This window comes from Tauraco erythrolophus, chromosome 14 (assembly GCF_009769465.1).
Source record: "Tauraco erythrolophus isolate bTauEry1 chromosome 14, bTauEry1.pri, whole genome shotgun sequence".
In the NCBI taxonomy this organism is placed as follows: Eukaryota; Metazoa; Chordata; class Aves; order Musophagiformes; family Musophagidae; genus Tauraco; species Tauraco erythrolophus.
The window spans coordinates 2,818,706-2,831,079 of NC_141478.1; the positions used below are offsets into that span (position 1 = coordinate 2,818,706).

Here is a 12,374-nt window from a genome sequence, read left to right on the forward strand (position 1 = left end):
GCTGCCTGCAACTGCAGTTGAAGGACAGGCTGGAAAACCGGGAGCCTGCCTGCTCCGGAGCCCTTGGGCCAACCTGCTTTTGGGTGAAACAGCCCTGTCATGCCTGACCTGGAGCCAGCTAGGGCCAACGCAAAGCTGCCATTGAGTGCACTCAGTGTGAGCGTGGGACGAAGCTGTTGGAAGAGTTTGGTTACAGATGCTCCCTTTCCCTCCTTCTACCCTCCCACGTCCCCTTCTTCCCTTTCTTTGTTTCGTCTCCTCCCTTTTTCTCCCCATTCCATGTCAGGAAGGGCCACCTCTGAAGGGCCGGGGGAGCACAGCACGGCACCGGCAGAGACTAGTGGGAACAGCAACTACAACAGTGAGTGGTTTCCAACAAATCCGATGGCTAACGTAGGGTGCCTTGGGTGGCGGGGTCTGAGGGTGCTGGTTCCAGCCTTTCCCTGTGCATGGTTTCTCTCTTGAATGGCACATAATGCTTTGGACACCAAACCTGGGGGATGCTGAGCCAGAAACTCAAAGGAATTAAGTAGTTTCATACAGTGCTTCAGACTTCCCAGGATTTTGTCATTTGTTATTTTTGACTGGGTGAACTTTTTAGACCTGTCCCAATCCTGTGTTTTAGGCAACTGGATGGATGCAATTTATAGTGCTGTGTCTTTTCATGATGCACCGTGTCCTGCAGCCCTGCCTGATGCTCAGGCTCTGCTGTTTGACACCTCCAAATCACCACACTGGAGACACGAGATGAGTTGCCTTCTGCTTTTCTCTAACATTGTGTTGCTGAGTTAAAAGAGATGTCCTGACCTCTTGTGACCACTACAGACCTTGTGGAACTTTATGTTAAACCAGCACTCGCTCAGTGTTTCCTGGCTAAATTTCAACTTTCAAACTTCAACAAATTTCAACAATCAGTCAGGGCTCAGATTTGGAAGTTATCACTCATTTTTGTCTCGCTCCGTATTTAAGCAAAAGCCGAGTAACACCATTTACATTTCCTCGAGCGTGTCTCTCAGCTTCATTCTAAAAGGAACTTACCTTTCCTAAGGTTTGGGCTGCTGTCTTGGTCTGTAAGTCAGACAGCTGTGACTCATTTGTTAAAGAATTCCTGTGTTGTTTATGTTTTAGGTTAAATAACACTTTGGCGTTGTATTTTGCCCCTTGTAATAAATAGCACACACTATGTAAGTGAAAAATGTTATAGCACATTATTTTCAGCAACCATCAACTCCCCAGCTGCTTCGTGCTGAAGCAGATTAGAGGTTGCTTGGAATCACCCTGTGGCTGGGTGAGATAGTGACCGTTGGACGTACCTTCCCGTTACGTTTCGGTGGCTGTCGGGAAGGAGCCGTGCTCCTCTGCACTGCTGGGTTGGTGATGTGTGACTTTAATACTCTGAGGAGCAACTGGCTGCCATCAGCTGCCTGTGGTAGAACTGCACCTACTTATACCCAGGATGAATTTGGTCTCCCTTCCTTATGCCAAACGTCTAATGAGAGCGCTGGAATTTCTCCTTAGTGCAGTCTGTGAAGATAGTACCTCTAATGTGTCGGTGCTTGCTCCTTCAATATATGTTGTCATATGTGTGGGTATATTTACAAAGTACATGGAGTTAAATGTCATTGTAAAATATAATTAAAAATCAATTAAGAGACCATTTTTAAAAATGAGAGGTCATAAAAATGGAATTTACAAGAATAACCAGACTGAGAATTTGGCATTTACATGTCTGCGCCAAACAGTGATTCCCTTGTTAGCTGTGCTTGAGTGACAAGGTGCTCTCTTATCTCCTGGATATAAATTCCAATATTCTTGTTATTGCCGGGACAAATAAATACCTGCATAAAGACTTCTTGTGCTGCCAACTAACACCAACTGATTAAATCCAGACAATTGTTCTTTTGTTCTTTTCTGGGCCCAATGCCAAAAATATCCTATTGTATGAAGGGCCAGATTTTGCCTTCAGTTTATGCCTGGTTAATGCAGAGCAAATTCTGACCTACCAATCTCTACCTAAGCACAGAGAGACATTTGAAAACGTTTTCATTTCCCATATGAAACCTGAACATAGTTAGAAGCAAGGGTGGAAGAGGTATTTGGCCTATAACATGATGCGGTGGTGAATGCGATTGCTGTAACTAGACCTCTGTGAGGTCTGAGGATGTAAGTGCATGAAGTATACTTGAACCTTATGAGATAGAAAAGTCCTCGTGACACATTTTGGCATTCACAGAAATCTAGCCAGAGAGGTAACTGTTCGGCAACGTCGCCATGAAATCCGTTAGGATGTGCTATGTGCACGTGTGTAACTCATGCCTGTGTGTTCTGGGTCTGTAGCCACGCTTACAAGAACAGGCTTTTAAATGGCAGGAGTTCAGGATCTGCCTTGCTGTGGGGTTAAGCATCCCAGATTTATATCCAAATCTTAAGTCTTTTTACTTGTTAATATTCATAGTTTGCTTCTCCTCCTTCTTCCATATTCATCATAGTTGGCAAGTCTTTTTAGGGATCTTCCCGAGGTTCTTGTAAAAGAAGTGGAGATTTAATGTGCAAAAAGCATTTTAAAAATCATAAACCCACAGAAAATACCAGGATCGATGATAATGTGCATCTGTGATGATGCCACGGTGGAAGGGAACAGGGTGGGATTACTCTCTGAAAGCTCTCCGCCTGTGCCCGCGTTCGTGCCAGTGCCGTCCTGGGCAGCAGTGAGGAGAGGTGGTTCCCTCTTTCCAAGCAGTTCAGCTCACTGCCTGCTTTGGAGGCAGTCTGGGAGCACCGGGAGGTTCTGCTGGCAGGCGGTCTGCCTCTTCCCACGGGGGGTGGGACGGTGGTGGTAGTTGCTGCAATGGGACGTTTTCGCTCAGGTTGCGCGTTACAGTGCGTGTGTGGAACATCACACATCTTCCAGTTTGATTCCTTGCTGGTGGCGTTTGTCCCTGGTGTCTGGCTTGGCTTTCCACAATTCAGCTATCACATCTCATTCCTCGACATGTACGCAGACCAAGAAGAACCAAAACCCTCTTGAAAATCTGACATTTCAGCCCTTTTGAGTTTGGGTGATAGGAGGAGTCTGTTTCCCCTATTACGAGTACTCAGGGCTTTGCGTGTGCTAGTCCACACACTAGTCCACGTGCTAGTCCATGTGCTAGTCCATGTGCTAGCCCATGTGCTAGCCCATGTGCTCGTCCATGACCTCATCAGCTTAAGATCCAGAAATCAGCCCCTGTCTTTTACTACTGCTTGCTTCTTTGTCTCTTAAGATTGTCATTAAAATCTTACTATAATACTCAGTATTTTTCCTATTTTTCAGATCTATGGGTATGCTTGAAACAGCATACTTACACATGTTCTACAACTCGTGAGAGTTGTAGAACACTGGAACAGGTTGCCCAGAGAGGTGGTGGATGCTCCATCCCTGGAGACGTTCAAGGCCAGGTTGGACAAGGCCCTGAGCAACCTGATCTAGTTGGAGATATCCCTGTTCCTTGCAGGGGGGTTGGACTAGATGATCTTTGAAGGTCCCTTCCAGCCCTAACCATTTTATGATTCTATGATTCTATGTTTTATGAGTATGAGTTACTTCAAGTATTTTGTTCCTTTTTAGAGATGTCTCTTTTTTTTTTTCCTTCCCACGTTCAGGCAATTTACATAGGCCACTGCCTGTGACATTCTTGTGACACTACAAGCAGGAAGCATGCTGTTCTTGTCCTCACTATACATCTTCTCTCTGAACCACGCGATCTGTGCTCAGACTTGGGCTGACGATGTTTTTTTTGTGTTTGCATATGAACATCTGCTTCAAAATCCCAAGCCAAGAAAGACAAGAAGCAAATTAAACTATTTGTTCTTCTTTCTCTCTCTTTGATAGCAAAGTAATTTCTGACACGCTAGTTCAGCTTCCACTTTTGATCAGGAGATATTAAAAATGAATCTAAACAACTTACATCTTAATCATATTCCTTTGTGAAAACGGGATCAAGTGAGAGTGAGCTGGAGAAAAAAAGCCCTAGCTGCTTTGCTGCCCACGCACACCTCAGTACCCAACGCTATTAAATCTGTGCCCTGCCCTTAGGGCAGAGGTCTGCCAGTCCCTGCCCACTGGCCCTGCTGCAGAGCAAGAGGCCTGGGGAGCACGGTGCCGCTCGAAATCCATCTCTGCCTGCGCTGAAGCAGCGCGTGAACGATTCCCTCTTGCTCCTTGATTTGTGCTTGAGACCTGGAAAAGGGAGAGTTTTGAGGATGACTCAGATATTCCTCCTTCCCCCTGAGCTTTCTTGATATGCCAGCCCAGCAACTAAGTCGCTGTTCTGGATGCCTCTGTGGCAAGTTCTCAGGCTTCTTCCTCCAGAGTGTCCTCTAATTTTAGAAAATGTCTTTAATAAACAATAAATGACACCTTGCATGTTTTCACAGTCCTGAGCAGATTTCGGACAAGACGTTGTTAACTCCAGAAGGAAAAACAATGAATTATGTTGCTAATTGGATTCAATCAATGAAAAATTAAAAGATAGGAATTCAAAGGAGTTTTTCACAAGCAATTGGTCATTCTACACAAACTTGATTTTATTCTTCGATGAGATCACAGATTTGGTTACTAGTTTAATTAAGGTAACTCTGCAAATATAATAAATTTGACATGTTTGATGCAATTCTAAAGGATATTCTGATTAAAAAATAAGCACTATACAAGTATATTAATAACATGCATTAAAAAATGGAATATGAGCTAAACGACAGATCTCAAAAAGCAGCTGTCAGTGTGGAATAATCATCAAATGTATATTTAGTGGGCTTCTGGTATTAGACTCACTCCTATCAATATTTACATTAATGGTCTAGAAGTAAATATAAAATCACTGCAGATAGAATTTGTGAATGATAGAAAAACTGGCAGCATGGTGAGTATTGATGAGGACACAGATTCATACAGAGTGATTTAAACCATCTGACAAATTATTTTAACATTTCTAGAGGGATGGTGAAGTGTATCTCCACAGTGTCTGCACAGGGTTGTGCTGCTTTTCGTAGGCACTTTCCTAACCTGGGCTCTGAGAGCTGAAAGATCTGGGTGTAAGGCAGGAGATGACACTTAGGGATTGCCAAACAAAGGGATCCAAGGAAACAGCAGGCATGTCGTCGGGCCAGGTGATTTTCTGACCCTGAGGTTAACTGGCACAGCCTTGGTCATGTCCATACAGCTCAAATCAGCATCCTCTCAAATGAACTGGCTGCATCCAGCCTGCCCACTGGGATTAGTCCCTAGGCTCTGCTGACCCCTGCGTCGTACCTGGACATGATTTGAAGAAATACTGTTTCATGCTGGCCTAGCAGTGTGATACCAGTCGAGTATTCTGGGCAGTCGCACGCCAACATTGGCCCCATCCCATGGCTGGTTTACTGGTACGCCTATAACTAATGAGGCAGAGTGGTCGGTGTGAGGGATGATGAAAGCGGCGTTCAGCACACCTGCTGCCTCCCTGCTGCCAAGTTCCTCATCTGCTGCAGCAAAGGAGAATTTCTCAGGAGTGAAGTGATGAAGAACAAATGTGATACCTTTTCTGCTGATGAGGTATCTCTCAGAGGCGAGAGGGCAACATGAGAAGAGACACAAATGCTCTTAGACCCCAGAAGCGTGGAAGGGAGTCCAGTATGATTTCCAGAAAAAAATTTGGGACCTCATTTCCATGCATCTGGATTCAGTTCAGTGCTTTGGTTTTAATAGAGCCAGCTTAGGTCAGTGGAAAGATTTTAATTTATTTAGTGAGGTTTACATTGGGCTTTGCAGCCCTGTGCATCTGCGTGCCACAAACCATTCTCTTTCCTGGCAGCTTAAGGACACTAGGAAATGGAGACTGTCATCTTTAAGGGAGACACATAATTATGAGGACTTTTATACTTCTCCTTGTGCTAGCTCAAGCTTCATGGATAAGTCTTCCTCCTGCTCTCAGGTTGGCCATATATCACCAGTACTAAAAACTCTTGGAACAGAAATATTACAATGGTTTGGGGAAGGTCTCAGCATTCCTTTAAAGGGGTGTGAGGTTTAGTGGGCAGCTGTATAAGTGGCTTTGGTTTATAGATTTTACATGCTGTAGAAAGCCAACTCACTACCCACAGTCTTAATTAGAGTGCACTGTCCTATTAAGGGGGATGTGGGAGCTTTGTCCATGCCAGAGAGAAATCACCAGGTGTAAATCTTATCAGTCTTGGGCAAAAAATCTCTCTGTTTGGATATCCTATTCCAAAAAAATCTGTTTACAGCAGAGTGACAAAAAGAGACATTTCAAGTCTCACAGCTCGTGCTTTTTCAGAGTGGTGCATACCTGTGAGTCTTTGAGCTCCCACAGGAGTTAAATCATGATTTTTATAATCATTTGTAGAGCCATTCCCTTGGTTGTGTAATAGTCAGGAATGAGCCCAGCATCTCTCCCAGCACAAGCTTCCTTTCTAAGTGAGGAATGAAGGCTGTTCACGTATCTTCTCATGAATTATACACCAATTTTTGATTTCAGAATGACATCACTGTAGCTTGCAAGCCAGAGGATCAGGACAGCAGACCAGGCCTCCTCTTTCTTTGGACTTTGTGGGCACCTGTTGAATTCACTATGAATTTTCCACTGCCTGTTTAGGGTTTGGCTCCATGTACCTAAAGGGTCAGGGGTTCTTTGTCTCTCCTTCTACTGAGGGAGCCTAAACCAAAATGCCCCTTGTGTACTGAGGACTTAAATTGCTAAACACATGAAAGAAACCTTGACCAGTGAGCTGTCTGGCATCTGTCTCCTCTTTCTATGTCTTCTGCAGGTCAATATTTACCATAGTATCCATGAAGCCAGTAACCAACCGGCCAGACAGCTTAATCCTTAGGTCCCTTACATCCCACCATTGCATTTTTGCTTTGGATTGCTGTGGTTCCAGTCAACAGAGTTTCTCCTTCCTCTAATTGGCAGACATGAAGTTGTCATCTAGAAAAACAGAGGGGAAATCAGCATCTTTGAGTCACACAAACTCAGCCAAATCTTTCCAGGCCTGTTAAACTCACTTCACTTTCAGTTTTCATGAGTTGCTGTGTAACATCTCACTAACGCTATGCAAACAGCCCAGGAACATGGGGAGAAGAGTCTCCTGCAGACCAGGAAAGCCCCCTGAGGCTAGGCAGACAGGAGGACCTGCTTACCTTGTGAGCTACAAGCAGGGCTGCAGAGGCTGCAGTTCCACCTTGGCTTGTAATATTGTTAGATTTATTTTGAGATCTTATCAGCAATTCACTGTGGGCTGCTCTCTGCTGAGTGAAATTCATCCATCAATCTACTTCCATGGCCACATTCCAGCCTACACTGAGGTGACAGTTTGGTTGTACTAATGATCAGCCTCACATACGTGTTCCCCCCTTGGTCTGGTTCTTCTTCTCTTATGATGATTTAATTGATTGAGCACACTGGCTTCCAGTCAAGAAGCTCTTCCCAGCTTAACTCTCACTTTAAAAAATCACTGCTCAACATCTCTATAATTAGAGGTAGTTGCTAAACCCTGTATCCAGGTGATTACTGGAATATAAGAGGGACTTATCTTGAACTGATCAAATCAGGGATTTAAGAAAAATGCCTTTGATCCATGTTTCACAATTTGTTAGTGTCTTGTACTTTGGGTGTTTTTCCTCTTTTTTTGGTGGCTAAATAAAGCTGGGTTAGGAAGGTCCCTGGAGAATTAGGACAGTTAGGGTTATTTTTTATTCATATCCGTGTGATTGTTTGGGGAAGATCAATATGCTCATTAATATTGCATTTACAGTGACAAGGGCCTCCAAAGCCAAGCCGTTCAGTTGTATTCCGAAGCCTGCAATGCGATACAAAAATGTGCAGTGCAGTGAGTTCCTGTCGTGGTTTGAGAGCGACTGCTCCTGTTCCCTGGTCAGCAGCACTGTTCTCTCCTTTATTCTGTTGTCCAGTTGTCCCATAATTTCTATGTTTCGTAGTTTCTAGGATTCTGTGATTCTAGAATACAAACTGAAACCAAATGACAGGATTCGAGGATCTCATTCAGTTTCTCATACTTGATTCAGGTGTACTGAAAGGTTCTATAAACAAAAGAAAACTTGGGGACTGACATCCCTGATGCACAGAGTCTGACCCATCCCAGGTACTGTGTTGACCCTGCTTTCATGGAGGTGTGAGTTAAGCAGATATATTGAAAACCTCTCACTGCCTGGATTGAACTGCAGCTGGTAAAGTGGGGGAGAAAAAGCCGAGCTTCCTTTTCTGCTTTTGCATTTCCTGGGTCCAATAGTAACATTCAGGATGTGGTAATCCGCATCCAGAATTGCGTAGAATTATGAACTAGCCCCTGCAAAACCTGTCTGTTCCACTTCGTCATCCTCTGCTTCCCTAAGACAGAGTGAGAACTTGCTCTTGATTTCAATCCAAGTGAGATCATGCTTTATATGCAGAGTAGGCCACTGATTTTCCTGATGCAATGTGATCTGGTTGCTAGAAATGATGATATGTATGAATTGAATTTTTTTTTTTTTTTTCATTTTTCTTTATAGGAGACACCAAAGTAAAATTTGATTTTTCTGGATTTACGGCTTGATCAATCACCCTATTAAGAATAATGATTCCATTCTCTGACCTTGTAGGGCATCAGCTATGAAATTTGATATGATGGGCCAAACATTTTTACAATGCAACTCTTAGCTAGTGTATGACAGTCTATTGACTGAAATACTGTCAATGCACAAATGAGATTATAACCACAGAAAGTCTTGATTGCTTTGGTCTTTTATTCAATACACTCCTCTGTTACAAGCAACTTCTTGGTATTTTTTTCAGGAGAGCCTAGACATTTCTTTTCTGACAAATGACGCGTTGGTTGATCGTATAGACAGCCTCTTTTCTGCAGTTTTTTCTGTCTTTATCTATAATAGGACTATTGCATTTGGTGTCTCTGCAGTGTTGGAGCCTTGTACTCTGTAATAGCCTTTTTGAGCCTTATTGGCTGTTCAGCTTTCCGGAAAGTCTGATATAGCTGTGATGGAGAGAACCGGTGCATTTTTACGTGCTGGTGGGGCATCGTTCCATAGCTGGAGAAGAAGAGGATGGCTTTAGTGCCCAACTCTCACTTCATTTAAATAAACAGAATTGCTTTACTTTCCCCATAGGTATAACAATGATTAAGAATTTATATTGCTCTTCATTCTGTGTAATAATGAACAGAAACTGTTTTTGCACTCTTAACCTTTGCTGTTAGGTGGAAATAAAGAAGCAGCACCAGTGACTACTATGAGACCGTGTGTATCTATGCCGTCGTACTTACTGCCACTTTTTGTACTTGAGGAGACAATGAGTTTGTGCTGTGTCATGCTTGTACTTTGCCACTGCGAAAAATAACTAGCTAATGCATTTTTTACTTTCTTTTGTCCGTTTCCAAAATCAATCTGTTTATCACTTCAATAAATCCGCCCAGAATTCCTCATATATTCTGATTTTTCAGTTAAATATTGTTTGTATTTAAATTTAAATATTGCCCAAAATGTAACATTAATATTTTGCCTACTGAAGTGCAGTTCTGTATCTTATTAAAATTTAAACAGCCATTATGTACATGAAAGATATTTTTTTCTTGTAGTTTGCAAGGTGGTATAACAATAATTACCAGAGTGCATCACTCATTTCTCATTGCCTCGTTTATATCACAGGGATAAGTAGCTCCAATTAAAACCCCATTTTACATAAATAGATATGGTTTGTATCAAACTGCAGTCTGTTTCCACTTCTGAAATGCTGGCCATAGGAAAACTTTCTCTTTATTCAAAGTGTGTGATGTGTAGTGCTTATCTTTTTGTGCTTAAAAAGACATAACTCTGCAGGCAGGCGTGCCTTACTGCAGGTTTGGCAGGGAACAAATAACTGTTACTGTAATTATCTATCAATTCTACTGTTCCAAATATTTTAGCCAAAATCTAACTAGTATAATCACATGTTTATTACTGACACACTATAGTTTGAGTAAGCAGAAACAGAAAACGTTTAATATGAATTAACAGCTATAGGAAAAATTGTATTTTTTCTATTACTAGTGATTTCTCCTCTTCAACAGCAGCTTTTCTGCTAAATCTGCTTGCATTATCAACCATTGTGAAAAACCAAATAAGGGGAAACTTGGTAAATTATCTTCTGCTAGACTATGATTAGCTCTGCAATGAAACGAGCAGATTAAAAAATCATACTTTCACACCTCTCTGCAAAAGCTGGTCCCAGTCCCAGGCTGTTCCTCCCTGTGCTTCAGGTAGAAGAACACTCTGACCCGTGTTCCCTACGGTGCACAGCGTGACATGTCTCTGCCTTCCTGGTGCATTCAGGCAGCAGCATCCACGTTGTTTTTCCTTTTCCATTCCGTAATGGTGTTTGGCCCGGCATTCAGACCTCATCAAGTATTTGCCTACAAACCTGGGAATAGCTTGGATCCAGAGGTTTCCTCCAAACCCATCTCAGTTACAGTCCGTGTCATTATACACGCGTGTTCTGTCCTGCTAGCGAGAAGTTGCTGTTTTCCTCTGGATTCCGATGCTTTTGATTTCTTTACTATAAAAGATTGTTAAATGAGGCAATCACAGGCGGGAGCTATTAGTTACTCCACACCCATGAACTAGGAGCACTCGTTCCGTGGTGTTTTATGTGCCATAGCTCTGTGCTCTGACATCGGTCAGGAAAGCGGAGGTCCCTGGGGAGGTGTGCGGGGCACGCTGGAGAGCAGATTTGCTGCAAAGCCTTTGTACACCTTCAAAGTTGCAACGTTTAAATTGCAAATGGTTAAAAATTCCCTGTGCCACTGCAGGTGGCTGTTTGCATCATTTCTGCAGAATCTGGAGCTTGCAGAGCACAGAATTGCAGGAATTCTCAATGAGTCCAACAAAAGGGCTAAACAGGAGCTTGGGTCACACTACACCTTCTCTGTAAATTCCCTTTTCTTTCTCGCCCCAGTGCACTGCTTCTGGAGCCAGCGATGGTGAGCTGCTGATGGGGACAGTCATACAGGGACATCAATGACATCGGAGTGAGCACTGGCTGTGTGTGAACAGGCACCAATGGCCATCCCACCCTGCTGCCCTGTGAGCACCTTCACAGCACAGCTATTGAAAAAAAAATACAGAAAAATGCTAGACTTGGGCTCAAAAATGTACTGAAATGCTTACCACAAGTATTTAAGCATGTGTTTCAAGTTAAGAAGATCATAGAATCATAGAATCACAGAATGGTTTGAGTTGGAAGGGACATCAAAGATCATCTAATTCCAACCCCCCTGCCATGGGCAGGGACATCTTCCACTATACCAGGTTGCCCAAAGCCTCATCCAACCTGGCCTTGAACACCTCCAGGGATGGGGCAGCCACAGCTTCTCTGGGCAACCTGTGCCAGTGCCTCACCACCCTCTGAGTGAAAAATTTCTTCCTTAGATCTCAATCTCCCCTCTTTCAGTTTAAAGCCATTGTCCCTTGTCCTGTCACTCCACGCCCTTGTCCAAAGTCCCTCTCCAGCTTTCTTGTAGGCCCTTTAGGTACTGGAAGGCTGTGATAAGATCACCCCGGAGCCTTCTCTTCTCCAGGCTGAACAGTCCCAACTCTCTCTGATGCTTTGGGACTTGTCCAAAATTAGTACAAATTTGGAACTTAAAGCAACCGATTTAGCTCAGTTTTACAAAAACTTTTCTAACTGCTATCTTACCATTTGCTTTTTTCTTCAAATCGGTGCCTACCAGCTTTATTTTCCTGCTGCTATCGCTGTGACTAAACCCCCTTATTTGTGTCATAACTTGACCACCAGATTCCTTCTCTGAAGTGCTGAAGCAGTAGATAATGTCTGCGTTTTTATTTGTAAGGTCAGGAGCACCAACTCATAGCTTAGGGCTCCGCAGCACGGGGAGCTGACAACAGATTCAGTCCCGCTTCTCTTTTCCTACAGTCGCACAACAGAAAATCAATGGTGTCAGGAACATTGGGATAATTCTACTGTTACAATCAATACGTGCTGATTAAACTAGTTGTGTCTGTTGGGTAAATTTGCTGCATCATAATTAGAATTATTAATTAAAAATAGGAAATCAATTGACACGAATTAAGCAAAAAAAGAAATTGGCTTTATTTCTTTGACACTCTCTCCGGAGGCCTCAATAACTGTGACAACGTGGACGTGACCGAGTGGCATTTGTCAGTTTTTTAATGCTGTCCTGAGTTTTAAAAATTGACTTATACAAACCTTGCTAGTGCAGCTCCAGGAAATCAGGCGTGAGATGTTGTGTGTGCAAGAAGCAGTTATGTGTTCTGTTGCAGTTAGTCATCATTCCCTGCCTATCCAAGAGTAAAAGCCAAAACTCCTGCC

The 12,374-nt window shown here is 43.2% G+C and overlaps 1 protein-coding gene across 1 annotated transcript in view; it reads left to right on the forward strand.

The window, feature by feature from the left end:
• Positions 1-12,374, forward strand: part of MEGF11 (multiple EGF like domains 11) — a 211,939-nt gene that overhangs the window by 79,711 nt on the left and 119,854 nt on the right. Inside the window, 1 exon segment of the mRNA XM_086620149.1 lies at positions 287-361. Within this exon segment, the coding sequence (XP_086476275.1) occupies positions 287-361 (75 nt within the window).